The sequence below is a fragment of the Ciconia boyciana genome, chromosome 16 (genome assembly GCF_034638445.1).
Source record: "Ciconia boyciana chromosome 16, ASM3463844v1, whole genome shotgun sequence".
NCBI lineage: Eukaryota > Metazoa > Chordata > Aves > Ciconiiformes > Ciconiidae > Ciconia > Ciconia boyciana.
The window spans coordinates 1,492,812-1,519,143 of record NC_132949.1 but is presented as its reverse complement, the minus strand read 5'-3'; the positions used below and the strand labels follow the sequence as shown (position 1 = coordinate 1,519,143).

Sequence of the window (26,332 nt, the reverse complement as noted above, 5' to 3'; positions counted from 1 at the left end):
GGCCAGCGCTCGCGGCTCAGCTGTGTCACCGGGAACGGCGCCAGGGCCTCCGGCAAGGATGGAGGGAATTACCGATACTGGAGCCGAGCGCCTTGCCGGAGGGGGACCGGATCCTGTGCCAAGGCAGTGGGCTGAGCGCCCGTCCTGCCAGCCCCAGCACCACACGGCATACCCCGTGCCAAGGGCTGCCCGTGGCACCCCATGGCCGTGGCCGTGGCACCCCATGGCCGGGCCAGCCCTCCCCGTGCCAAACCCACCCCGAGGCAGCGACCCAAGTCCCTGGGGAAGGACGCAGCCGTGCCAGGCAGCGACCCCAGCCAGAGCCACACGGCTGCTCCGGGAAGGGCCTCTGTGGGTGCTCAGCACCCGGCGGACGCAGCCATCCGGGTACCGATGGGGCCACCTGGGTGCAGGGCGTCCGGACGGGCGTTTGTCCTTCCGAGGGGTTACATTAAAAGGAGAAGTGCTGAGCCGGGGAGTGGTGCAACTGCTGCGCACAGCCCGATGCGTCCCTGCCCGTCCCCGGGGACCGGGACCCCCCCAAAGACGCCCCCGCACGCCCCATGCTCTTTTTCTGCTTTTATTAGGAAGGGTGGGGGGTGCCCAGGCAGGGATGGGGCAGCTGCCGGCCGTGAGCGGGGACAGTGCCCCCCAAGCCTCCGCCGCTGCGGGAGGGAGCCGGACCACCCGCCCCAGCCTGGGCACGCGCCCAGCTCACCGCCGAGCCCTGGGGTGCTGCTGCCGGGGCACCCGTGCCAGCAGCCGGACCCAGTGTCGCGGCCTCGCTGCCCGGCACAGAGGGACCCCAGTGCCGCAGGGGTGGCATCACAGGAGGGCCGGGCTGTCCCTGTCCCCATCTTCTTGCCCGTTGGGGTTTGTGAGCCTGGGACAGGGCTGCACCCGCGGCTGTGGGCTGCACATTTTGCCTCCTGCACCACCCGCACGGGGCTGGGGGGTTCCCAGTGTCCCCCATCCCCACGTCCCCACAGGCACCCAGGGACAGCGATGGGGATGGGACGTGGCAGGGGCACAGTCAGGGAGGGGTGGGCAGCGGAGAGCGGCCCCGGGGCCCCCCGGCATGGAGACCTCCATCTACCTATGAGCGGGAGGACCAAGCACGAGCCCCCCACAGGGCTGGGGCCAGTCCAGCTTCGGGGCCCAGCTCTGCCTCGTTACTTCTTCACCTTGATGAGGGAGTGGTAGATGGGCTTGATGATGATGTGGAGGTGCAGGGAGTTGTCGATGAGGTACTCGGAGGCGCGCTTCTGCAGGTCGGCGTGGGCGAGGAAGTCGGCCGCCTCGTCCGAGCTCTGGTGGAAGCTGTAGGCGTGCTTCACCAAGACGCGGCCCTGCTGCCGCACGCCCACCAGCACCGTCTTCTGGAAGCTGACGCCGGCAAAGTCGGGGCTGCTCATGGCTGGGGTGATGACGAGCCGGGGGCGACCGTCCTCGATGCGCACCGGTTGGACGGCGCCTGAGACTGAGTCCGAGTAGACGGGGCGCAGGCTGACGGGCAGCCAGCGCGGCGAGAAGAGGACGTTCCAGGTCACCCGCTTACCGGCATCGTGGCTGCTGGGACCCAGCTGGGTCTGGAAGCTGGTGCTGCGGTCGTCCCGCGCCGGGTTGTTGATGACCCACTGGGAGCCCCAGCTGGGTGCGAGGTAGTTGCGCGGCAAGAACATGCTGCAGTTGACATCGAAATACTTGGCAAAGTGGAGGGGGGAGGCAGCATGGAACTGGAAAGCCTGGAAGAGCAGATCCTGCACCGCGCTGTAGTGCCGTGCCAGCACCACCGACTGCACCTGCAGCCGGAAGAGCTGGCTGGGCGCGATCATGGGGTAGCGGATGGCACGCAGCACCCGTTCGGCCACGGGATCCTCGGGCTGCCGGCGGCTCAGCCAGCCCTCCACGGCAGTGTAGAGCTCCAGCTCGCTGTGCAGCACCAGGTCGGAGCGCTCCAGCAGCAGCAGCAGCAGCTCCACGCTCACCGAGCCCCACTCGGCGCTGCCCAGCACGGCCGAGAGGTTCCAGGCCAGGAACTGGAGGCAGCTCTCCTGCAGCGCCGCGTCCCCGATGCGCACGGCGTAGTGGTACCAGCCCACCACGTGGCCTTGGCTCGACTCGCTGGCCAGGTGGGTCTTCATGTAGTCGGCCACGCCGCGCTGCAGCCCCCACACCCGGTACTTGCTGGCCAGCTGGTGCATGGGGATGGCTTGGTGCAGCAGGATGGAGACCCCCCCGCAGTACAGGTACCTGGGGCAGAGGGCAGGGTGGTGACGCTGGCGTCCCCCAATCTGCCACCCAGCCCCTTGCTCCGGCAGCTCCCCAGGGGAGCATCCTCCCTCCTTGGCTGCATCCCTCCGGGCATCCCATCCCATGGGGTCCCCACGGTCCCTAGGGGAGCATCCTCCCTCCTTGGCTGCATCCCTCCTTGCATCTCCATCCCGTGGGGTCCCCGTGGTCCCAAAGGGAACATTCCCCCTCCTTGGCTGCATCCCTCCGGGCATCTCCATCCCATGGGGTCCCCGTGGTCCCCAAGCAAGCATCCTCCCTCCTTGGCTGCATCCCTCCCAGCATCTCCATCCCGTGGGGTTCCCGTGGTCCCCAGAGGAGCTGTGTCCCTCCCGATGTCCCCATCCCAAGGGGTCCCCACGTGCCTGATAAACTTCTCAAAGAGCGCAGCAGTCTCAGGCGGCTCGTGCAGGGTGACAATGCTCTGGTTGCGCAGGAGGCTCTCGAAGACCTCACTCTGGAGGCTGAGCAGCAGCTGGTGGGTGTGGAAGACCTTGGCCTCGTCGGAGGCGGCCGTGCGCACCCGCAGCACCGAGTCGCTGCCGTTGCCGTTCTGCAGCAGCTCCTGCAGCCGCTGCAGCAGCGTCAGCGAGTGGTTGATGGTGGCCGCCGTGGCGTCACCGCTAAGGTCGGCTTTCTGGGCTGCGGGGAGATGGGACCATCCCAGTGCTGCACCCCGGGAACCAGGCATGGGATGCTGGGGCACAGCAGAGTGGGGCCCAGCTGTGGGGCGATGCGTGGTTAATGGGGGGCTGGGGAAGCCTGGCTTTGTGCGCATCCTCCCTCCGCTCCCCCCAGTGCCGAAGGGCTGGCTGGTGCCAAGGGGGTGTGGGGAGGACGAGGGGACGTGGGGTCATTTGTGTCCTTGGGAGCCAAAAAACTGCTTTTCTGCAGCAGAAGGGGTGAGACCACCGTGTCCCAGGCTGGGACGTGCTGGGAAATGGCCCTGTGCCGGGCAGCGCTGGCTCACAGCCCGGTCCGCCAGCCCCGGTGCGGGCAGAGCGAGCCCTGGGCATTGCCCTGGACCCGCTGCGTCCCAGACCGACACGCAGGGCACAACCACACGCAGACCCGGTGGGTGCAGGGGGCCAGGAACACTCTGCTCCCACACCCGGGGTCGGAGTCCCCACGGTCCGAGCAGTCTGGGGACACCAGCTGCCCCAGCATCGCTGCGGGTCGGTGCCGCTGAGCAGGCAGCTGCTGCGCCGTGCCTGCTCCCGGTGTGATCCCTGCGTCCTCACCGACGCCGTGAACTGGCACCGCCGGCCCGGCCGAGTTTTGCTCCCCTCCTCGGGCTGTGTGTGCCGGCAGCCCAGCCTGGTCCCGGCTTGGGCACGCAGCGGGCATGACCATCCCCCTGTGTCTGTGTCCCCACGGTGCCAGGCTCCCAGTGGGGAAAGGGACCAAGACAGGGGCCTCCGTGCTCCTGCGGGCATGGGGAGCCTTCCTCCCTCTCCTCCTCTCCCTCGTGCCTGGCACAACTTCCACCTCCTCCCCGGAACATCCTTCCCCCAGGGTGAATTTGGCCCCGTCTCTCTCAAATCCGTGTCTTACCAGCCAGCGATCCGGCGGATTACCGTTCCCAGCACCAGCTTAAGCCCCGCTGAGCAGGGACGGGGAAGGGGATCGGGAGCCCCTCGCCCTGCGGTGCCGGACATCGCTGCCCGTGGCACCAAGCCTTCCCTGGGCAGCGGCGAGCACAGCCCAGCTCTGGCTGCCGGCACCTCCCAGGTGCCGTGGGGCACGGCCGTGGGGCACTGCACGGTCCAGGAGCCGCATCCATCCCGCCCCAGGAGCCGCTACGGCTGCTGGAGAGCTGTGCTCAGCCCCCCACGGGCATCACCGGACATCCGCGCCGCGTCCGAGCCTCACCCCGGCACCCGGCGAGGGCAGCGGGACCCACGGCACGGGGACCCCTCCACGCCTCCCCCCCGCCATGGCCACCCTTACCGGCTTGCACGGTGAGGAGGAGGAGGAGGAAGGCAGCGGCGGCGCAGCCCCAGCGGCGGGTGGCCACGGGCCGGGCCCCCGTCAGCCTGGCCATGGCTTCGCAAGCACATCTGCCGGCTCTCGTCGCGGCACGGGTGTGCGGTGCCCGCCTGGCGCTTATGTAGGCCACGAGCCCTCCCAGCCCGCGCCGCCACATCGATTGGTGGAAACTGGGACCGGCCGTTACCAAGGGAACCGCTTCCAGCCCCTGTGCATCCCACCCTGACCCCGGACCCCAGCCCCGCACCCGGGGGTGGCGTGACAGGGTGCTCCGGCGAGCCCCGGCATGGCATGGGGCCATCTCCATTTGCCGCCTGTTCCTGCCGCCGCCGGGCACTGCCGTGCCGTACCACAGCCCTACGCCGTGCCGGAGCCCCGTGCATGGCCGCAGCCCTTTGTGCCGCTGAGGCCGCGGCAGCGGGGTCTTTGCATTCAGGGCACAGCTCGGCGTGGCCTCCCCGCTCCCCCCGGCTCATGGGTATTCATGCCGGCAGCAGCCCATCACCATGGCATCCGGGCTGCCGGCAGGAACTGCCTGCCCTTTTCCCAGCCTTTGCAGCCAAGAGGCTGCCTGCGCGGTGCGGGTGCCCTGTGCCGGCCTCCGCTGGCACCTCGCCCACCCCGACGGCCCTTGAGGGGCTTCGCAATGAGGCCGGGGTGGCATTTGTCGTCATCGTCGTCCCCCCCCAGCCCTGGTGCCACATGCCGGGGCCGGTACGGCTCAAGCATGGGGCTGGGGGTGGTGCTGGGTGCCCCCACCCTGCTGCAGGAGATGGGCACCCCTCTGGCACAGCCCAAACAAGCGGGGTGGGAGCGGGGGGTGTCTGCACCCCACTTTTGGCTCTGGCCCCAGTGGCATCACGGGGTGGGGAGCCCCAGCCGGGACACAGCCGGGGGGGACAGACCCCACAGACGGCAGCAGCCCGGCTCGCACGGGCACGGCAGCCCCTTACCCACCACCGGGGCTCCCCGTGAAGGCGGCCGGGGGCTGCCATGCCGGGCAGGAGCCCCCCCTGCCCCGCAGCTTGGTGGTCCCTGGGCAGGAGCTGCCGGGCACCGTGCTCGGCCCCGGGACCCCTGCGCAAGGTCACCTCGGGGGGCAGGAGGACCCTGCGTGTCGCGGGGGACAGCGCCCGGGCCCCCTGCTCCTGGGGACACCGCTGGGGAGATGCTGTGACCTTCAGCACGTGGCAGTGCCGGGGCCTCGCGGGGGGGTGTTAAGCGGTCCCGGTGATCAAATATCTGTCGGGGCTGATGGGATCAGCGCCGGCACCCGCGGTATCGCAGCTTGGTGTTCAGCTGCCGAGCGAGGTGACGGCGCAGCGTGGCTGGCACCCGTTTCACACCCCGCTCCCTCCCCAGGACCCACGGGGGGACGCCGTGCCGTGGCCGGCGCTGCCAGCACCAGGACCCCGCAGCGGGAGGGACACCGTGCCGTGGCCGCCGGGACAGGGAGTGAGCGGTTCGTGGGGCAAAGCGCTTGCCGTGGGGTAGGACGGTGGTGGCCCAGGCTCCGTGCTGGGCAGGGGGGCTCCAGCTGAGAGGGGGGTGCTCAGCCCGTCTGCCTCTTTGCGGTGCTGCCGCCGTGGCCCGGGGTGCTTTCGTGCCGGCGAGGGCTTCTGAGGACAGGTTTGCTTTGGGCTCACGTGGGAGCAGAGATGGTGACGCGGGGCTGAGGAGCCTTGTCCCCGAGCACGGCCATGGCGCGGGAGGGTGGGCGAGGGGCCCGGGCTTAGACGGGGTCTCCAGATGTTGAGCGTGGGCAGATGTTGCCGCGGCTCCCGGTGGGGTGGGGATTACCCGTCTGGCCCTGACCCGCGGGTGGGGGGGCTGGGGACAAGCCACCCAGCCATCACTGTGCCGCGCTCCTGGGGCTCCCCGGCCCCTCGCAGGGACAGGCAGGGGGGCAGGCGAGGCCATGCCTGGTGTGGGGCCGGGGCTCAAGCTCTGTGGCCCCGTGGGGCAGGGGAGCCCCAAGAGCGCGGTGCAAGCAGAGCACGCAGCCCAGGCGGGCATTCCTGCATCGCGGCGAGGCGCGGGCCGGCCGGGGGACAAGGGGCCCCCACCACGGCACAGCCGGTTAATGGCTCACCACATCCATCGATGCCTCATTTAATCACCTGCCTGCAAAACAACAGCTTGCCGGGAGCGTGCGCCTGGTGAGCCGCCCGGCACGGTGCCAGCCCAGGCTGCACCCTACAGCCCAGGGACCCTTGTGTCCCCCGTGGGGACATCGGCTGGCCACAGGGCAGGGTGGCATGGGCTGTGGGCCATGGGGGAACATGGGGGACCATGGTGCTGGGGGTCACCAGGGACAGGGCATCCATCCCCCAGCCCCTGGTGGGATGGAGAGAGCAGCTGTGCCGGCTCCGGTAATTGCGGCTGAGGCGGTGGAGGGTTGGCTCACCATAGCGACCCGTGCCAGGCGGCTCCCACTGGCCCCGTGGCTGTGGGCGCGGCATCGCCCCTGCGGGCTGGGGGACACGGGGGGGGGCGGGAGTCAGGGGGCTTGGTGGCCCCAGGGGCGAGCAGGGGACATCAGCCTTCCCACCCCTACCTGTGCGGCTGGGGAAACTGAGGCACGGGCTCAGGTTTGGACGCCGGGGCTGTGCCGGTGGGCACCCAGGCACACCCAGAGCAAAGCCCAGCAGGGACACGCAGGCAGGGACACACGGGTGCACACTCGTGTGCACACTCACAGTCCCACTCCTCCGGGTCCCTGGAGGCGGCCGTGGACCCTGGCTGCCTGCCTGGGGAACCTGCGCCGGCCCCCGGCACCTCGCCAGGCTTGGGCAGCCCTGCCTGCCCGCACCCCCCCCGCCCGGCCCCGGCCCACCTGGGCTGTGCAGCGAACCCAGCAGAAATTGGGGGTCCAGCACCCAAAGGCGGGGAGCTGGGGGTCCGGGCGCAGGAACGATGCACCCCAGCTTGGTGACACGGGCCTGTGGGTATAACGGGGGGCCCAAGCTGTCCCCAAGCCCCCGGACCACCATCCCTATTGCTCTGGGGTGGGGACCAGCTCTGTCACGGTCACTCAGGGCTGGCACAGCCTTCCCAGGTGACCCCATCCCTGGCCCCCACGGCAGCAGCAAGGCCCGGGGACGTCCTCCTGCCCCGCTAGCCCAGCCCGCGGCTCTGCCCACGCCGCTCTCCCTCCGCCCCGCGTCCCTCGCGCCCCGGGAGGCTGTGCGATGCTGCGGGTGCCGGAGGGGACACGGCCACCGACGGGGACACGGCCACCGGTGGGGTACACGGCCACCCGCAAGGACACGGACACCGGTGGCTCTCCGAGCCCAGGGAAGGTGGCCCTGCACGCCCGGTGGGTGGCACGGGGGCCACCGAGGTGAGAGCCCATCGCCCGCAGGGCTTGGGGAGCGGGACCCCCGCCAGGGGGGGACAACGGGGGGACCAGCCCAGACCCAGACCCCCCCGCAGAGCAAACGGGATCAGGGCCGGGAAAGGGTTAACGCGTTCCCCCCGCAGCGGCAGCGATCGATGCCCCAGTTCAGTTCCCTGGGGGACATGAAGGGACTGGATTTGCCCCTGCTCATTAGCCAGATCTAATCTGCAGTTAATTGGCAGCCCCCTGCGCATGTGTTTGTGTGTGTCCCCCCCGCTCGCACCCAGCCCGGGGCTCTGCTCAGGATCCCTGCTCCCAGCCCGGTGGGGCGCAGAGGCCAAAGCCCCCCCGGCTCCCAGAGCCCCCCACTGCGGCCGCTGCCGGGCCGGGGGCAGATCCATCGCTGGGGGCCCGGAATGGGAGCAGCGGCGGGGGGAGACGTGCTTCCCCCCCCCCGCCTCCGGAGCCGTCGGGGGGCTGCGGTGACTGGGGCCAGTTTGGGATCCCTGCGGGGCCAGGGCTGGACTGAGACCAGAGCGGTGCCCAGTACCCCCCCCCGACCCGGGGCTCAGGACCCCCCCTGCACCCCGCAAATTCCCCGGGGCTCAGGACCCCCCTGCATCCCCCGCGCTCAGGACCCCGCTGCACACCCCCGGGCTCAGGACCCCCCTGCACCCCGCACCCCCCTCGGGCTGAAGACCCCCACACACTCCCCGGGGCTCAGGACCCCCCTGCACCCCACAAACCCTCCCGCTGCTCAGGACCCCCCTACACCCCGCACCCCCGGGGCTGAGGACCCCCTGCACCCCACAAACGCCCCCGCTGCTCAGGATCCCCCCTGCACCCCGCACCCCCCCGGGGCTCAGGCCCCCCCCCCGCACCCTCGTCCAGCTCCAGGGCCCGGGGGGTCGCGGTCCCCCTCGGGAGATGCTAATTTGGGAGGGGGGGAATTCTGACCAATCAGAACGCAGAGCTCAGGTTTGGCCTCCCCATTCCTTGAGGGCGCCTCTCTGATTGGGTGAAGCCTGGTCCCCTCTAGCCAATAGGAGCGCAAAGCTCGGAAAGGGGGTGGTGCCGCCCGGGTTTATGAATGGTGGGCCCGATCCGGGCGCGGGGCATGGGCAGGGCTGCGGGCAGGGCCGCGGGCAGGGCCGCTGCCAGACCCCTCCGGCCCCGCTGCCTCATGCGGGCCTGCCCGAGGAGCTGGCAAAGGACCCGGCTGGCAGCCTGGAGGGGGCCACCGCGCCCTGGCACCGCTGGGACCCCCCCCTCCGGCACCTCTGGGTCCTCCCTGCCACTGCTGGGTCCCGGCGGGTGGCACCCAGCCCAGGCCAGGAGCCAGGGCCTCACCCCGCTGGCAGCCACCCAAGAACGTGGTGTTTTAATCCGGTTTTCTTCAAGGTGATAAACGGAGCCGGGGGGATAAACATGGAGCATCTCTGGTAGCGGGGCCACCCTCTGCTGTGGGGATGGGGACTGTCACCCTGGCGTCCCCGCAGGGGCTGGATCATGGTCCCTTGTCCTGCAGCATCCATGGATAGCGGGCAGCTCCAAAATGTGCCATCGCAGGCAGACATGGCGGCAGACCTGGAGCAACTGCACCCGTGGGAGCCAACCCGCCCCGAGCCCCCTGTGCCGCGTCCTGGCTGAGCCCCCACCCGGGTGCCACCGGGGCCCTCGGCCCCCTGACGCTCCCTGTCTCCCTTCGCAGCTGGTCCGTGGTGGAAGGCGATGGTCTGGGTGCCCAACAGCACGGCGGTGGCGTGGGCCAGTGAGGCGGCGCGGCCGGAGCCGGAGCGGTCACCCTGCATGGTCGGCATCTTCCCCATCGTGTACTACAGCGTCCTGCTGGGGCTGGGGCTGCCAGGTGAGGGGGCTGGGGCGGGGGGGCTGCCCGGGAGCGCAGGGGTGTCGTGGTTTAACCCCAGCCGGCAACTGAGCCCCCCCCAGCCGCTCGCTCACTCCCCCCCAGTGGGATGGGGGAAGAGAATCGGAAGAGTAAAAGTGAGAAAACTCCTGGGTTGAGCTAAAGACAGGTTAACAGGGAAAGCAAAAGCCGCGCAGGCAAGCAAAGCAAAGCAAGGAATTCATTGACTCCTTCCCACGGGCAGGCAGGGGTTCAGCCATCTCCAGGACAGCAGGGCTCCATCACGCCTCACGGTGACTTGGGAAGACAAACGCCATCACTCCGAACGTCCCCCCCTTCCTTCTTCTTCCCCAGCTTTATATACTGGGCATGATGCCGTATGGTATGGAATAGCCCTTTGGGCAGTTGGGGTCAGCTGTCCTGGCTGTGCCCCCTCCCAGCTTCTTCTGCACCCGGCAGAGCAGGGGAAGCTGAAAAGTCCTTGACCAGTGCAGCAACAACTAAAACATCAGTGTGTTATCAACACTGTTCTCGGCACAAATCCAAAACACAGCCCCATACCAGCTCCTATAAAGAAAATTAACTCTATCCCAGCCAAAACCAGGACAAGGGGCCAGCACCCATCCTGCCTCATCTGAGCTGTGCACCCTCAGCCCAGCCTGTGCCCTCTGCTGCCAGCGGAGCCTCAGCTCCCGTCCCAGCCCCAGGGCTTTTGGTGATGTGGAGGAGAGTCCTCAGGGGTGGGGGAAAACAGCCTGCTCCCACGGCCCCCATGGCCTCGGGGCCGGCCCCAGCTGCGGTTCCCAGCTGAAAAGCCCAGCCCCACGTGGCAGGTGCCGCAGCAGCAGGGACAGATGGTATTTGCGTTGCTTGGACTGACACACAGAACAGATTAATCAGCTCAGCAAATCCCCAGGGCACTGTGATATTTATAGCTCCCCACCCCAGCTGGGGCCTGGGGCCGCTCGCCTGCGGCCCAGGGAGAGCCTGGGCACCGCCGGGGTCCCGGGTGCTGCGGGGTGGGGGGGGGCTGTGAGCCCCAGGGTCTCACCACCGCACATCGCTCCCCTCCCTCCAGTGAACGTCCTGACCGCCGTGGCCCTGTCCCGCCTGGCCACGAGGACCAAGAAGTCATCGTACTGGTACCTGCTGGCCCTGACCACCTCCGACATCCTCACCCAGGTCTTCATCATCTTTGTGGGCTTCATCCTGCAGACAGCCATCCTGGCCCGGGCGGTGCCCAGTGCCTTCATCCACACCGTCAATGTGCTGGAGTTCACGGCCAACCATGCCTCCATCTGGGTCACCGTCCTGCTGACCATGGACCGCTACGTGGCCCTCTGCCACCCACTGCGGTACCGCACAGTCTCCTACCCACGGCGTACCCGCAAGATCATCGCAGCCGTCTTCGCCGTGGCTCTGGCCACGGGCATCCCTTTCTACTGGTGGCTGGACGTGTGGCGCGATGCCGACCCCCCCACCGCCCTGGACATGGTGCTCAAGTGGGTGCACTGCGTCACCATCTACTTCTTGCCCTGCAGCATCTTCCTGGCCACCAACTCCATCATCATCTGCAAGCTGAAGCAGCAGAGGCGCTCGGGGGGCGGCCGACCCCGCCTGAGCAAGACCACGGCTCTCCTCCTGGCCGTCACCACTGTCTTCATCGTGCTCTGGGCTCCCCGGACCATCGTCATGATCTGCCACCTCTACGTGGCCTCGGTCAAGAGGGACTGGCGCATGCACCTGGCCTTGGACATTGCCAACATGGTGGCCATGCTCAACACCACCCTCAACTTCTTCCTCTACTGCTTCGTCAGCCAGACCTTCCGCCGCACAGTGGGCGAGGTGCTTCGGGCCCACCTCCGGCACGGCCCCCGGCACGGCAGCGGCCGCTTCCCAGCCCTGAAACCACTGGAGCTGCTGGCCAGGACGGCCCTCTGAGCCGGGGCTGCTGCCAGCCAGAGCAGCACCCGGCCAGGGGTCCCGGTGCTCACCCAGCCCCAGGCATCGCCCCGGGACGCGGCGAGACCCTGCCCCGGGGACGCTGCCCCCGCGACGCCTGCCCTCTGCAGAGCTGGGGGTTAACGCGGGTGCTGGTGGTGGTGGCAAGAGGCGGCGGTTGTGCCCAGCCAGCCGGTGGCACTCGTTTGGGGCCATCGGGCTGCCCTGCCTGCGGGCAGCACCCGCTGCAGCCCAGGGACCCCTGCCCGCTCCCTGAGCCGCACCGGGACGGGCAGCTCAGCCCTGCCCGTGCTCAGCCCCTTGGGACGCGCAGTGTTCAGCCCCCCGGGAAACCCGGCAGCAAGGACGTGCCCCAGCTCAGCGGCAGGAGCTGCTGCCTGCTCCACGTGTGCCCCCCCGGCTGGGCTCCTCTCCAGCCCTGCGGCCGTGGGGCTCATGGGGCTTCCATGGCTGGCCACGGCCAGGGAGCGTGACCACGCTGCTCTCCTGCATCAGCTCCAGCCTGTGCTGAACCGACGCACCGAAGGTCCTGGGGAGCCCAGCGGGCACGGCTGCCCCGTGGTGAGGGGTGACGGGTGCAGGTGAGCTCCTGCGGGCCCTGGCGAGGACGCGGTGCCTGCTGGGTGCCGGCGGAACGGTCCTTCCTCCATAAACTGCCACGCTGAGACCAAAACTCTGCCTGGGTCCGGCTCCCTGCGAGCGGCTGGGATGGGGGCACCCATGGGGTCCCTCTGCCCAGCCCTGAGCTCTCAGCCCTGCCCACCCCAGTGCTCCCAGTGCCACGGTGCCCGGGGGGGTGCTGGGAGGGGGCGTCCACGGGCTCCAGCGTCCCCAGCTGCGGGGCCTGGGCACACGGTAAGACCCCAGCTCCGGGCTCTGCAGGAGCCGGCCCCCACCCATTATTCCACGCGGGACAGCCACCCTGCAAGGCTGCAGCCCCCCGGGCACCCTGGGCGCACCCCAGCCCAAGGGTGCAGCGTCTCCCACCGGCTGCAAGGGAGGGGGCTCACGATACCCCCCCCTGCACCGACTGCACCCAGCACCAGTGCCGCCCTCCCAGTTACACCAGTACCGAGCTGGTGCGACGCTGGGCGAGCGGCTGTGCCGTGCCAGCCCGGCTGTCCCCAGCTGCCACCAGAGGGCAGGGACGGGACGCCCTGAGGAGCTGGCACAGCCCGGGGGCAGGGAGCCGGCACCCCCCGCACCCCCGGCCCCCCGCACCAGCCCTGCCCGTCCCGCTCCCCACCCTAATTCCCCTGTAAGGTCCTTAGCGTAATCCCCCCCAAACAGACCAGCCTTGCCCCTCCCGTTCCCCGGAGTCCGGGCAGGACAGCACCCAGGGGGGCTGGCCTGGGGGCAGGGGCTCAGCCAGCCCCCCCGGGGGATTTGGGCTGGCCATGGAGACCCCCCCCCCATGCCCACCAGCCTTCCCCCCTGCCCGCCCCACCGAGTCCGGCCTGTGCCCAGCACCGGGGTGGGATGGGGCGCAGCGTTTGCCCCCGGTGCTCGTGGGATGAGCCAAAACCCCCGGGACGTGGGGCAGACCCACAGCGGCACCGGCACGCACCCGCCTGCCCGCGGTGCACCCGGGGCCCCGCAGCCGGATCCGTCCCCGGCACGGGCAGACCCCGCCGGTGGTGCTGCCTTACGCCAGGCAGGATCCAGCTCTGGCCGTGCTCCCGGTGACAGGGTTAAACCCCGACCTGGTGGCGCGGGTGGTACCTGGGAGGTGTTCGCTCCATTAATTCTGGCATGTGAGGAGAGCAGGACGGGGAAGAGATTAGATATTAACCCGGCCAGCGCCTCCCGCCTGGCGGGCACCCATCCCTGGGGGCTTCCAGGGCTGGATCCCACCCCGGGGCCCTTCGCCGGGGCTGGAGGGGCCGCGGGGCGGGGGGGCTCTGCCGGCGAGGACGGCGTTTGGCAGGAGGTGCAGCCCCGCTTGCGGCAGGCCGGGACCACCGCCGGCCCCCCCTCGCCAACCGGCGCTTATTTACTTGGAGAGGGAGGTGGAAATGTGCTGACCGCGTCCGCCGGCGGCGAGGGGCTCCGGTCCGGACAGAACCGGCTTGGGTGGAAAACAGCTCCCCAGCCCTGGCCCGGGCGGCAGCAGCAGCAGGGAGGCAGCTGGGTGGGCGAGCGGGGCCCCCCCGGCCCCGGGTGCGGCTCTCGCCTTCCCAAGGTGAGCCACGGCCGAGCGGGAGCCGCAGTGGAGCTGGGCCTCAATCAGCCGTGCCACCGTGCCAGCCGTGCCACCGTGCCAGCCGTGCCAGCCACGCCAGCCGCCCGGCCCTGCGGCTCCGTAGAAAAGGTAAGCCTGGAAAAAATGCGCCCAGCACGCTGATGTTGTCGGAGCGAGCCGGCGGGGAAGCCTGGCCCACGTCCCGGTGCTGTGCTGAGCTGAGTCCCAGCCCCTCACCGCGGCCGCTGTGCTGGAGGGACCGGCTCTGCCCGGTCCCACCACGGGGACCGCGGTCCCCAGCCCACCCGGGGCACCAGGGAACCGGGATCGGGCTCTGCCCTCGCCGAAAGGGCTGTGCCAGGCACCAACCGCCCTGGCACGCGGCTGCAGGAGGGGACCGAGGGCAGCCGGTCCCTTGCAGCCCACGGTTGGTCCCTGTAAGGCAGCCGGCACATGGTGGGATCATACCCGACCTACCCTGCAGCCGCCTACCTGGTGAGGTGTTTCTGTAGGACCTACAAAAACCCCAGGGGCGTGCAGCAAGGCTGGAAAGCCAGGAGGGTCCCCACAGGAAGGGGGGAAGAAATCATCCACCGTGGGGGGGACGCAAGAGCGAAAGCCATGCGGCTGCAGGGCAGCCTCGGCGGGACGGACGCCTGCCAGCGGCCCCATGGCGGGTGCGGGGGTCACGGGGGGGCTTGTGCTGAGACAGCAGCTGGGAAACCCGCCGGCCCCACGCGGCGGAAGGAAGGAGCCGGCAGGAAGCCGCATGCAGCGTGGCCTCTCGGCGGCTTGGGCCCGGGTCAGTGCCGGCGCAGGGGCAGCAGGGCAGCCAGCCCACGCTCCCAGCACTGATTATCCAAGGCTGAGTCTTTGCCGGTGAGCGGGGGCTACTGCGAGTCTGAACCCCGACTCCCTGGGGAAACTGAGGCACAAGAGGCCACTGCAGAGCCCCTCCATCCACGCCGCCCTTCTCCGGCACCACAGTGAGAGCACACGCGTGTGCACGTGCCCCGGCAGGGAGGGACGATCCTCCCCCAAACGCCGTCCCGAAGCCAAACGCTCTTTAGGAAGAAGAAGGGCAGGAGGGCAGGCGGCCCCAGTGCCGGAGGGACGGCGGCAGCGGGTGCAGCACCCAGCCCAGACACGCCATCTTCTCCCCGCAGGCTCCGGCGGGTGCCGGTCCTCGTGCCGTGGGTGCTGCCGGCTCTGGCTCTGCCTCCCTTGCTCCTCGGATTGTTTTCACCCCGGCCCGGGCTGGGGGAGGACCTGCCAGAGGCACGTTGAACTTTCGTCTGCATCCTTCACCCTCTTGCTTCACCCTCCCAAAATAGCAGCGCCTGCCTGGAAACCTCCCCCAGGGCACCCCGAGCCTCCTGGGGCTTTTCCCCATCCCCGAGCCCCAGGGATGGGGTGACCGCGGGGTGCCCATGCCCAGCCCCGGGGTGCACAGCCACCCCCGCCGGGACAGGGATCGCCGAGCCCCCCGCGCTGCCCCCGGGCCGGGGCTGCCCTGGGCCCCCGGCCCCTCGCAGGAAGGGCTTTTCTGGGGCCCCGCTGCCCTGCCAAGGGCTCCGGCTTTAGCCGTCAGCTGACATTCCTCCGGGAGGCCCCTCCGGGCCTGCGCCTCGGGCCTTCCCGGCGGGACCCGGAGTACCCTTACACCGTGGGGCTGCCTGTGGAGTCCCGCTCCCGGCTCCCACCCGGGGGCCCACCCACCAGCCGGGTGCCGCCGGCCCAGCACCCAGAGGAGGTCGGTGCAAGGCCCCGTGTGGGTGATGCTGCCCCGGGACAGCCCCCGCCCCGGCCCCTGCGGTCCCCCCAGGCTCAGCAGGGCCGGGCTGACCCGGTTCCTCCGGGCTGAGACCCCGCAGACTCGTTCCACCGATGGCCAGGTGGGCTCCCGTGCTGATCGCCCCCACTCCACACACCCCCCTCTCCAGCCCGGGCTCCGGCCCCGCTCCCGGCCACCCCGCACGGCCCCCCCCCGGCCCCCTCCGTGCCCCCGGGGCAGGTACCCCCGCCCGGTGCGGGACCCCGGCCCCGCTCGGTGCCCCCGCCCGCGGCGGGGCAGGTCCCGGCCGGCCCCGGGCGCGCTCCCCGGGCAGAGCCGCACCTCGGGGAGGGGCCGGGCCGGGCAGGCGCGCACGGTGCCGCGGGACCGGGGCTCGCTCGCCCGCCGGCACGGCACGGCACGGCACGGCACGGCACGGCGGAGCGAGCGGAGCGGCCGGGCTCCGGGCGCTGGAGCCGGTGAGCGGGGCGGGGGGGGGACACGGGGACCGAGCCCTGCGGGGCTGGGGGCGACCGGGAGCCGTAACGGGAGCGGGTCGGGAGCCGGGACCGGGACCCGGAGCCGTCCGCCCCCGCGGGCTCGGCTGGCCGGAGAGTTGCGGGCGGCTCTGGCCAAGTTTGGGGTCCGGTACCGGTCGGGAGCGTCGGGGAATCGGCCGGTACTGGTCGGGAGGTGCGTGGGAACCGGGCCGGGGGTGCGGGGGAGCGGGCCGGAGCCGCCGGGGAGAGGCGGGGGGGCCGGCCGGGCCGGGCCGGGCGCGGTGGAGCCGGTAGGACCCGCGGGCGGGGGGGCTCGGCCCCAGCGCGGTGCCGGGGGTCCCTGTCCCCATCCCGGGCCGGCAGCCCCGGGTGCGGGGCGGGGGCTGCCCCGGCTCCGGGTGCCGCTGCGGGGGGGGGGGGGGGGGGGGGTAGCGGGGGTCCCGGCCCCGGGCACTGCTCCCGCTCCAGCCCGGGGTCACCTTGCCGGGGGTCTCCCCCCGGGTTCCCCCCCAGCAGTGGGGCTGCAGCTTCCTCACTGCCTCCTCTTCCCCATGCCCACCCCGCGCTCCCCAGGGCCGCAGGAGCGGGGACAGGGATCCCCGTGCCGTGCCGTGCCGTGCCATGCCCGTGCCGTGCCAGGCTGCGGCTGCCTGCGTGCCAGCGGCCGGCAGCGCCGGACACGGGACCTGCCCTGGGTCAGTGCCCAGAGCCAGAGGAGGGAAGTGGGACAGGAGAAGTGGAAAGGAGAACGCGCTGGCACGCAGGGACGAGCTGAGGGGACAGCCTTGTCCCCTTGTCCCCCACCCTGTAGCCCCGGGTGGGCTACCTCTGCCGTCCGGCCTGGGCCCCTGTTCGGTGTTCTCGGGGAAGCCAGCGGGCACGGTGCTGCCTGCTCCCGGCACTGGAGGAAGGGATCGGCACAGCCCCAGAGCCGGCTGCGCTCAGAGAAATCCCATGTCAGGAGGGAGCGTGTGGGGCGCAGGGGAGGCTGAGCCCCCCCCGGCTGCCTCCAGCCTCCAGGCAAGGAGCCGACGGGGGACGCGTGTCTGCCCAGTCCCGGCTGCGGCTGCTTTGGGCCGCGCTGGGGTGGGCTCGGCTGTGCCAGCACAGACAGGGCTCCCCGGGACCCGACCGCTCGCCATGGCGCAGCGGGAGGGATGCCAGCCGGGGACTGCGGGCAGGGATGCTCTGAGTCCTGGAGACAGCGCAGGCAGCGCCGGGAGCTGAGCCGCAGCCCCGGTCCCCGATTCCTAATGCCCCCTCTGTCCCGCAGGGTCCCTGGACGCCCCGCTCGGCACCCGCACCACGGTGCAGGATGGGTGCTGCGGCGGTGCCGCCGGCGGCCACCTGCGTGCTGCTGGCCCTGCTCCCCGCGGCCAGCGGACAGACCACCCCTCCCTCGGGCTGCGGCAAGGACCTCTCCTCCCTCTACTACAACCTCTGCGACCTCTCGGCAGCCTGGGGCGTCGTGCTGGAGGCCGTGGCCAGCCTCGGCGTGGTGACCAGCTTCGTGCTCACCATCGTCCTGGTGGCCAGCCTGCCCTTCGTACAGGACCCCCAGAAGAAGAGCCTGGTGGCCACGCAGGTCTTCTTTCTTCTGGGCACCTTCGGGCTATTCTGCCTGACGTTTGACTTCATCGTGGGGCCAGATTTCTCCACTTGCACCTCCCGCCGCTTCCTCTTTGGCGTCCTCTTCGGCATCTGCTTCTCCTGCCTGCTGGCGCACGCCGTGGCCCTCAACTTCTTGGCGCGGAGGAACCGGGGCCCACGGGGCTGGGTGACGCTAGCGGTGGCCCTGCTCCTCGCTTTGGTGGAGGTCATCATCAACGCCGAGTGGCTCATCATCACGGTGGCGCGGCAGGAGGGCGGCTCCCCGGACCCTTGCCAGCTGGCGGATGCTGACTTCGTCATGGCGCTCATCTATGTCATGTTCCTGCTGGTGGCCGCCTTCGGCACCTCCTGGCCGGCCCTCTGCGGCCGCTACAGCCGCTGGCGCAAGCACGGTGCCTTCATCCTGGCCACCACCAGCCTCTCCCTGGCCATCTGGGTGGTGTGGATAGCCATGTACCTCTACGGGAACAAGCGCGCCGGCGAGAAGCCCACCTGGGATGACCCCACGCTGGCCATCGCGCTGGTATCCAACGCCTGCGCCTTCCTCCTCCTCTACGTCATCCCCGAGGTGACGCACGTGACGCGGCAGGGCCCCGAGCAGGCCTTCGAGGACGACGTGTACCCCACACGCGGGGTGGGCTACGAGACCATCCTCAAGGAGCAGAAGTCGCAGAGCATGTTTGTGGAGAACAAAGCCTTCTCCATGGACGAGCCCTCCTTCGGTAGGTGCCGGGGCTCACCAGGGACCCTCTTGCCCCACGGCGGGGCTGGCAGCGGGGCCGGCAGCGGTGGGCGGGCGGCGAGACGTCTGGCCGTGACCCGCCCGGGATTGACGCCTGCCGTTGTTGTGGCTCCCGAAAACTCGCTGGGCTGGGTCTACAAGTTTGGGCTGAGCTCAGCGGCTGCAGGGGTGCTCCCTCCCCAGCGCGGGGTGCCTGCGGCTCCCGGCCCTCCGCCCCAGGCAGCCGCTCTGCTCGCGAGACCCTACAATAACACGGGGCAGTGTTCGCTGCCCCAATGGCGACCGGTGGGCGAGCGCCAGCCCTGCCCCAGCAAAGGCGTCTGCAGCCCACGGGGCAGCGTGGGCCCTCCCGAGCAGCACCCGTGCCACCCCGCCTCCCGAGAGACCCTACAATAACAAACCCCGGCCGGGCAGGGGCTGTGCCAGGAGCGCGGTGATGCAAACCCTTGGGACATCCTTCCTGTCCCCCGGGGACAGGCGCAGAGCAGCCGGTTGCTGAGTCAGCTCATTAAACCTGCTAACGAGGAGCGGCTCCCCAGTGGGGTGGGGGTGGCTGGGTGAGCCCCCCCACACCTTCACCGTCCCCGCCTCTTTGCAGCCAAGAAGCCGGTGTCCCCGTACAGCGGCTACAACGGGCAGCTGCTGACCAGCGTCTACCAGCCCACCGAGATGGCTCTGATGCACAAGGGGCCGGTAAGTGCGACGCCGCACGGCACCACCGGCCTCTCCGCGGGCGGCCGCATCCTGCCTGATGGACGGGCTTTCAACCGGAGCGGCTGGGACGGGGGCCAGGATGGGGGGGGGCTCTGGTGGGGCGGCTCCCCTGGCCCCCGTGTCCCAAGGACTGCTGTAACAGGGTGCTGGGGGGGGGGGGTCACCCCTCGCCTTCCTCCCTTGGGACCCCGCGGGGCTGGGAGTGCTCCCGGTGCCTCTGCAGCCCTCCCTCCCCTGCCCCGCAGACCGAAGGTCCCTATGACGTGATCCTGCCCCGCGCCTCCACCGCCAGCCCGGTGGCCGGCAGCGCCAGCTCCACGCTGCGAGCTGAGGACGCCTTCGCGGCGCAGGCCCGGCACGCCACCGCCCAGCGGGACGGCAGGAGCTGCCAGGTGGGTTAATGTGCAACGCAGTGGGCGGGAGAGCGGGCAACAAGGTCCAGCCCGCGACTGGGTGCAAAGTCTATCCCCACCACAGCGTCTCCCGTGGGAGGGCAGGGACAGGGATGACTCTGCCCGGTGCCCCAGGGCAAGCCAGCGTGGGGGCGAGCGTGGCTGCACCTCCCCACCGGTGCCAGAGCCGGGTCTGCCGGCCTGTGCCACACAGCCCTGCCACCGCCGTGCCACCCCAGCGCCGTTCCGCTCTGCCCGCAGGTGCAGTCCCCGTACAGCAGGAACCGGTGGTGAAGCCCCCACGGCATGGGTCCCGCAGTGCCGGCACAGCCACGGCCCCGCCGTCCCGCTCCTGAGGTCTCGCTGAGCCTCATCCCGCCCCGCCACGTACATCCCACCCTGTCCGGCAGCCGGAGCCAGTTCCTGTGTAAGGGATGCCCGGACGCGGTCCCGGAGCCAGCGCTCCCGCCTGCCCGTCCCGCCTGGCCGCGGCACCCGCGAGCCACCAGCTCTGCCTGGACCCTCGCATCCCTGCTGCTGTCCCCGCCGCAAGGACCAGCTCCCGCGGGGCCACACCGAGTCATCCCCTCACTGCCATCGTGACACGTGGACACCTCGTCCCCTCCAGGCCAGGGACCGTCCGCTGCCGAGGAGCCGGTGGGACTCCTGCCCGGGGCTCCCCCCGGCGCTGAGCCCCCGGTTCCACGCTGACCCTCGTCAGCCCCAGGGATGTCACAGGCCCTGAGCTGAGCCAGCACCGTCCCGCTGCAGGGCACAAGGTGACACAAAGCTCTCCCGAGCCCTGACTTCTGCTGTGCCTCAGTTTCCCCATTGCCGGAGAAGGGGGGGGGGCTGCTCAGGGTGCGGGGGATCAGTGCCTTGCTGGGGCTGGGGACCTGGCCCCCCCGTGGCTCCAGCCGCCTTCTCGGTGCCTTCCCGCCCCGGGGCTCGGGGATCCCTCCCGGGGAGCAGGGAGGGAGCTGGGCCCCTCGTCCTCCTCATGGCTTTCTCCGTCATTCTTCCTCTTCCCCTTTTTTTTCAGGTCAGCCCCAATAAAGGTGGTTTTTCCTACGTGGTGCCGTAGCAGGCAGCCTGTGAGGGGAAGGGGGTACCCAACTGTGCCGCCGGCTGCTCCTCCATCCCCGGCCCCACCACGGCCAAGGGCTTCTTCCATGGTGCCGGCAGGCTCAGCCCCGCATCCCGTTCCTGGGGGACAGCAGGGAGCAAGGGGGGGCTCAGGGCAGGGCCCTCAGCGTCCCCCAGCCACGTCCCCTGCTCCCCGTCCCCCCGTGGCAGCATGCACCGGGGCCAGGCGCACAGATGGCGCACAGCCTTGGCAGGGCGGGCAGCGCGGGACCGGCAGCCAGCGGGCAGATGGGCTGCCTGGCGGGAAGTGGCACGGCATGGAGGACGTGCCAAGGTCGGGGGCGGTTTCTGCTGCTCAGATTGCCTTTCCCCGCTGCAGCGATTTCTGCTGCCGGGCAGGAAGCCTGCGGCCACGGCCGGCAGTGCCGTGAATTATTCAGGGGCTGAAATGGCTCCGTGGGGGCAGGCGGGTGACCTGGTCTCCTTGAGCCGGAGCCGGGCCGGCGGCGGTGGGGCTGCCCACGGCTGCAGGCACAAGCGCTGTACACGGCCGTGGTGCCCGCACGAGGGATGCACGAGCAAGAGTTTGGCACGTGCGGCGTCCCGGCCATGTCCTTGCCAGCCGGCACGTGCCCACGCTCCCGGCTGCAGGGACATGGCACGGTAGGCGCAGCCCCGAAGGCCGGGACGGCCACGGGAGCCGGCTGGTTGCAGCAGGATCCGGCTGTGCCCCCCCCCGGGGCCGCACTGCGTCACCCGTGTTTACCTGGTGCCGGCTGGCAGCAGGGACGTCTCCAGGCAGCACCAGGCACTTGAGGTCCCTGGGGCTGCTGCTGCCGCAACGCACCCTCCTCCTGACCGCTGGCACCATACGGCATGGCACGGCACGGCACGGCACGGCGTGTGCCCCACCTCGGGCACGTCCACCTGCAAGCCCAGCCCTGAACCGGGCTGGTGCAGGGGCTGCCCCGGGGTGTGAGGAAGGAGGCGACAACCGCAGGGACAGCAGAGTCACCCAAAAAATGAGGAGCAAAGACCCTGTCCCCATTCAGCTTTGGCAGGGGACACCAGAGCTGCCGGTGGCTCCGCTCCCCACGTCCGGCCCCAGCCCCTCCGGAAGCCCGGGATCCCACCGGCTGCCGTCAGCACCGGCCGCAGAGCCGGGGCCGGTCCCGCTCCAACAGGCAACGCTTTGTGCAGGCAGCGTGGCGCGGGGCCGCCGAACAGCACCGCCTTTGTCCCACGCAGGTGAAGCCGCTGCGCCGGCCCCACGGGCAGACAGGGGCTGTGCTGTGCCGGGAGCAGCCCCCCGTACCCCCCCCTCCCCGGGAGCTGGGGGGCTGTCAGACCTGGGGGGCCAGGTCTGGATTGCGGGGGGCCTCGCGGCCGTGTCAGATGGCGCGGGGTTGGCGTGGGTGCGGCGATGGGGCCGTGGCAGCGTCCCTGGCAGCGGGGAGGGCACCGCGGTCACCGTGACCCGGGGTGTCTGCTGGGGACAGGCAGGGACGCGGGCAGCGCCGGGCCGGGTGGCGATGCTGAGGGCAGGGTGAGCGTGGCTGCGGCCTAAGGGCTCACGCAGCGTCACCCTGTGGTGACGACGGAGGGAAGTGACACCGTGCAGGTGAGTCCTGCGGGACGCTCCGCATCCCCGGGGCTCGGCTCGCCCCCCTCCAACCGGCAGCCGGGGTGGGAGCCGGAGGGGTCACGGCCAACACTGGGGTCTCCCTCGAGGCTCAGCAACGAGGGTCCAGCCCCCAGCCAGAGCCCTGCCAGGGCCAGCCCGCAGCGAGCGACAGTGACGTGCCCGCTGCGAGCGACAGTGACATGCCCGCTGCGGGCCGGGACTGCCATCTGCCGGCACGCCTGCCGGCACAGCACCCGGCACAGCCACGCACGCACTGGCACAGGGATGTCCCCTTCCCAGCTGCGGCGCAGGAAGGCAGCCGGGCAGGTCGGGGAGGCACAGACGCGCTCACGCCATCAGCACTCAACGGCACTTTTACTACAAGCAGGTCCATGGCACCGCAGGGGTCCCAGCTCCGGCGCCGAGCCCACGGGGTGCCCCGAGCCGAGGTGCGGGGCTGTGGGGAGCCCCAGGGCTCGGCAACGGCAACAGGAGAGCAGGGTCAGGACAACCGTCCCCCTCGAGTCCCGGGGTCCCGTGCCGCCTGCGCGCTGCCTGCGCACCCTCGTTGGGACCAGGGAGGCCCAGCTCCTCCAGGCTGGGCTCAGCGGGGGACCCTGCGTCCGGCCTGGGCGCTGCCCCGCGCCGCCTCCCGCTGCTGCTGTTTGCGCCTCTGGATGTCCCTGTAGGCCTGGATGACGCGCGCTCTCTCCTCCTCCACGATGCGCCGGCGAGCCATCGACACCGGCGCGGCCGGGGACGCTGGGGACACCTGGCTCTGGCCCAGGCGAGACGTCAGGAGGAGCCGCTTCCGTCCAGCCTGCGGACAGAGAAGGGACAGGTCAGGGAGGATGAAAAAGCCAGGACCAAGCTCTGAGGAACTGTCACCAGGAGGCTGAGGCCACCGCTGCCCTTCCAGGCCTGATTTCCAGCCCAAGGGAGGCGAGACGACCCGGGTCCAGCCCAGACCTGCGGGTACCCGAGGGCGCGGCCGAGGGGCGGGAGGCATCGCCCCCCGGCAGCTCACCTGCTCCGCCGGGCCCCGGCCCCTGGGCCGCGAGGTGATGGTGGGCGGCTGCGTAACCACTTCACCGAACGGCACCGCATCTAAGAGAGAGAAGCAGGCGCCGGTGTCAGGCAGGCGCTCCCCGGGACACACCGCTCCCACTCGGCCCCACCTCTCCCCACGCTGCCGGCGCAGGGGGTCACTCCAGCCACCCCGCTGTGCCAGACCCACCCTGGAACAGGCTCTTCTCCAGCATGGCCTCTTTCTTCTCCTCCTTCTTCTTCCGCGCTTTTTCCAGCTTCTTATTCTGAAACCTGAAGAGCTGCGTTACGGCCAGGGCTCGAGACCAGACAGGGAGCAAGGGAGTTCCCACCCCATGGGATCCCCCCAAAACCTGGGGCCCTCCAGCTCTCCCCCCCCAGCTCCAGCCCAGTAGCAGGAGGGTGAAGCAGGTCTGTGGCTCCGGTCCCAGACATTGGGCCCTGCGGAGATGAGGCCCACAGCCCTCCACCCGCACCCCGAGTGGCTGCCGGATGCTGGACCTGCGCTGCAGCACCGGCGAAGGACCCACCACGCACCCAGAACCGGTCTGGGGCACAGGCCTGGGCTGACCCAGTCCAGCCCCGGCAGCCGCGGTGGCCCTGCTCTCACTCTTTCTTTCTCTTGGACTTCTCTGGTGCCGTCGCCTCCTTCTCAGGCTCCCGCTGCAGCTGGTTCTTGGTGAGGAACAGGACGCGCTGCACCTCCTGCTCCATACGGCAGACATAGGAGCGCTCCGACTCCCCCTTCCCCCTCCTGAACTTGGGCACGGGGATGTCTCCCTGGGCCTCGGGGCCCTTGGACTTGGGCTGCTGCTTCTTCTCTAGGAGAGACGGGTGACATTGCTGCAGCAGTGACAATCTGGGGGCTCCCTCTCCCTGGCAGGGCAGGGATGAGACATCAGCGGGGGGACGAGGATGTCCCACGGCAGGATCCGGCTGGCTCCAGCTGCACCGGGGCTCCGCGGGCTCCTCGGCCGGGCCCCGGGCACCCCCTGCTGGGGCCAGCTCCGCACCCCACCTGCCACCCGCCTCTTCCCGGGGTCGGGGCGCTTCATGGCCTCGCGGCTCCTGATGAGCTCCCGCAGGCGGAAGGGGATCTCCTGCTCGTCGGGGTGCTTGGGCTTCATGTTGTCCACCTTCTTCTCCTTCCTGGAAGAGAACGAACACGGTGTGAGGCTCGCCCTGAAGCAGCGGGACCCGGGCACGGCGGGACACCAGGACGCAGGCACGGCGGGACACGGGAGCGGTGGGACACTGCGACCCGCGCACCGAGACCCGGGCACGGCGGGACACGGGGAGGCGGACATGGCGGGAAACCGGAGCACCTGGACCAGGGGGCACGGTGGGACACCGGGATCTGCGCACAGGGGGACTGTGGGACCCAGCCCCCGGAAGCGGGACCCGGCCGGCCCTGGGGACCCCTTGATCCCGCGTGGGACCAGGCCCCAAAGCGGGACCCAGCCAGGCCCGATCCCGACCGGATCCCCCGGGCACTGACCTGCCGGGGCGCGGGGGGGCCAGGCCCCGCCCGGGTGCCGGCCCCTGTCCCTGTCGCTGTCCCTGTCCCTGTCGCTGTCCCTGTCCTTGGCCCCGGCCCCGGCCCGGCCCCGGCCGCCGGCCCATGCCTCCGCCGCTCCCCACGCCGCCGTCCCGCCGCCACTTCCGGCTTCCCTCCGCCCCGCACTGCCCTGACCCCGCCCCCTGCTCTCTATTGGCTCCGCCCGACGGCCACACCCTCATTAGCTGGCCGCGCCGGGCTGCCACTGGTCGGAAGAGCTGTCGCTCGGGCGGGACCGGGGCGGGGCTGTGGCCAGGGCGCTGCGGCCGGATGTTGCTGCGGGGGGCGCGCGGGCTGGCGGGGGCGCGCCGGGGGGTGAGCGGGGGGGGTATTGGGGGACAGAGAGGACCCCAAGGGAGAAAGGGGGGATGGGGGGCAAGGGGGGATGGGGATGGGGGGAGCTGGGGAGGTCAAGGGGGTGGGGGGGACGGGGTGGGGGGTCAAAGGGGATGGGGATGAGATGGGGGATGGGGGTGCTGGGGATGGGGGCTGAGGGGGGGAGGGGGTGCTGGGATGGGGGGCAGGGAGTGCTGCTGGGGCTGTGTGAGCTGGTGGGGGGGTGACGGAGGGGGTACACAGGGAGCGGGGTGCTGTGGGGCGGGCGGGGGTCCTCTGGCTGGGGAGGGGGACACAGCGGGCAGGGCTGCCCCCTCGTCTCCCCCCGGGCTGGCGTCAACGCGGGGTCGTGGTTCTCAGGAGCCCCCGGACGGCACCCGCAGCCGCGGAGGGGTGCTCAGGGGAGGGGTCCCACACCCCCACCCCACCAACATCTCTGGCCTTCGGGAACTGTCGGACACCCCGGCAAAGGCTGGTGGCACCTCGGACACCCCGGGGAGCGGCGGCGGGACAGGCACCCCCCAAGGTGAGGGGGGGGTCCCTCCTGCCACCCCCCCCGTCCCCCCACCGCCCACCCACTGCTGCGGGACCGGCTGCCCCAGCTGCGTCTGGGTCGGGTACGTGGAGGAGCTGCTGGAGCGGTACCGGGACGGCGGCGAGCGGGCCTTGGCGGCCGTGGAGGAGCACGTGGAGGACGAGAACATTAAAATGTTCCTCAAGATGGAGATCAGGCTGCGCATGGAGAAGGACTGATCCTCCCCCAGCCCCCCAAAACCGGCGGGTGACACCCCCCGGCAGCCTCTGCTCCAGGCTGGATGGTGGGCTCCAGGCTCGGCTTATTTAAAGTATTTATTTGTGGGTGTTGATCCCCGGGGGCGGTGAGCCGGGGACGGTCTGAGCACCCCTGGGGACCCGCGTGGCATCGTGCACGGGATCCCACGTGTGTTTCAATACAGGCAGCGCCGAGGTCGCGTCTCGCTTCTCATCTATGGGGGACCCTGCCCTTGGGGACAGGCAGCGGCTCACGCGTGCCCTGAGCCCCGGATTTCCCGGGATGGAAAATCCCCGCCAAGGGCAGGCTGGCGCGTCCCCCCCACACCCAGCCCTCCCCACGCCACTGTTCTTGCCTCGTCCTTGCAGTTCCAGCTTGGATTTTAAGCGTCTTCAGCAGCTTGGCCGTGACCCGGTGACCGGGGAGGGCTGGGGCGCGTGCCGGGCCCCCCCACCCCGCCGCCGTGCTGGACCCCCCTCCCTACCGGCACCGTAAGCCTCTTAGGGGCTCCTCCGCGTGAAGGGCTTGCAGGGGAGGCACGCGG

At 70.8% G+C, this 26,332-nt stretch overlaps 5 protein-coding genes across 5 annotated transcripts; 3 read left to right on the top strand and 2 right to left on the bottom strand.

Moving 5' to 3' along the window:
• Positions 1 to 1,172: 1,172 nt before the first annotated feature.
• BTBD17 (BTB domain containing 17) lies at positions 1,173 to 4,336 on the bottom strand. The gene is made up of 3 exons (XM_072881130.1): positions 4,243 to 4,336; positions 2,658 to 2,934; positions 1,173 to 2,253 (listed from the first exon to the last, which is right to left on the bottom strand). The coding sequence occupies exons 1-3, from the start codon at positions 4,334 to 4,336 to the stop codon at positions 1,173 to 1,175; spliced, it is 1,452 nt and encodes a 483-aa protein (XP_072737231.1).
• Positions 4,337 to 7,472: 3,136 nt separating this feature from the next.
• On the top strand, positions 7,473 to 11,429 carry GPR142 (G protein-coupled receptor 142). The gene is given in 4 exon segments (XM_072881500.1): positions 7,473 to 7,526; positions 7,528 to 7,600; positions 9,333 to 9,488; positions 10,567 to 11,429. Coding segments are annotated over 4 exon segments (1,146 nt in total).
• Positions 11,430 to 15,769: 4,340 nt separating this feature from the next.
• On the top strand, positions 15,770 to 20,301 carry GPRC5C (G protein-coupled receptor class C group 5 member C). Its single transcript, XM_072881104.1, has 5 exons — positions 15,770 to 15,885; positions 17,180 to 18,239; positions 18,858 to 18,952; positions 19,219 to 19,365; positions 19,627 to 20,301. The coding sequence occupies exons 2-5, from the start codon at positions 17,222 to 17,224 to the stop codon at positions 19,657 to 19,659; spliced, it is 1,293 nt and encodes a 430-aa protein (XP_072737205.1). The 5' UTR covers positions 15,770 to 15,885; positions 17,180 to 17,221; the 3' UTR covers positions 19,660 to 20,301.
• A 2,132-nt stretch (positions 20,302 to 22,433) lies between these two features.
• Positions 22,434 to 24,792, bottom strand: CCDC137 (coiled-coil domain containing 137). Its single transcript, XM_072880957.1, has 6 exons — positions 24,621 to 24,792; positions 24,141 to 24,271; positions 23,733 to 23,943; positions 23,313 to 23,395; positions 23,103 to 23,182; positions 22,434 to 22,895 (listed from the first exon to the last, which is right to left on the bottom strand). The coding sequence occupies exons 1-6, from the start codon at positions 24,743 to 24,745 to the stop codon at positions 22,680 to 22,682; spliced, it is 846 nt and encodes a 281-aa protein (XP_072737058.1). The 5' UTR covers positions 24,746 to 24,792; the 3' UTR covers positions 22,434 to 22,679.
• A 140-nt stretch (positions 24,793 to 24,932) lies between these two features.
• OXLD1 (oxidoreductase like domain containing 1) lies at positions 24,933 to 25,987 on the top strand. The gene is made up of 2 exons (XM_072880952.1): positions 24,933 to 24,995; positions 25,377 to 25,987. Exons 1-2 carry the CDS (start codon positions 24,951 to 24,953, stop codon positions 25,767 to 25,769), a joined length of 438 nt encoding a protein of 145 aa, XP_072737053.1. The 5' UTR covers positions 24,933 to 24,950; the 3' UTR covers positions 25,770 to 25,987.
• The last annotated feature ends 345 nt before the right edge of the window (positions 25,988 to 26,332 follow it).

Coding starts and splice junctions, on each gene's coding strand:
- BTBD17 (XM_072881130.1), bottom strand. CDS start 4,336: ATGGCCAGGCTGACGGGGGCCCGGCCCGTGGCCACCCGCCGCTGGGGC. Junction 2,935..4,242: donor CCTCCTCACCGTGCAAGCCG/GTAAGGGTGGCC, acceptor ATCTCCCCGCAG/CCCAGAAAGCCGACCTTAGC. Junction 2,254..2,657: donor CTCTTTGAGAAGTTTATCAG/GCACGTGGGGAC, acceptor CCTCTGCCCCAG/GTACCTGTACTGCGGGGGGG.
- GPRC5C (XM_072881104.1), top strand. CDS start 17,222: ATGGGTGCTGCGGCGGTGCCGCCGGCGGCCACCTGCGTGCTGCTGGCC. Junction 18,953..19,218: donor CTCTGATGCACAAGGGGCCG/GTAAGTGCGACG, acceptor CCTGCCCCGCAG/ACCGAAGGTCCCTATGACGT. Junction 19,366..19,626: donor GGGACGGCAGGAGCTGCCAG/GTGGGTTAATGT, acceptor CTCTGCCCGCAG/GTGCAGTCCCCGTACAGCAG.
- CCDC137 (XM_072880957.1), bottom strand. CDS start 24,745: ATGGGCCGGCGGCCGGGGCCGGGCCGGGGCCGGGGCCAAGGACAGGGA. Junction 23,944..24,140: donor CGGGAAGAGGCGGGTGGCAG/GTGGGGTGCGGA, acceptor CGTCTCTCCTAG/AGAAGAAGCAGCAGCCCAAG. Junction 23,396..23,732: donor AAGTCCAAGAGAAAGAAAGA/GTGAGAGCAGGG, acceptor GCAGCTCTTCAG/GTTTCAGAATAAGAAGCTGG.
- OXLD1 (XM_072880952.1), top strand. CDS start 24,951: ATGTTGCTGCGGGGGGCGCGCGGGCTGGCGGGGGCGCGCCGGGGG. Junction 24,996..25,376: donor TGGCGGGGGCGCGCCGGGGG/GTGAGCGGGGGG, acceptor CGTGGTTCTCAG/GAGCCCCCGGACGGCACCCG.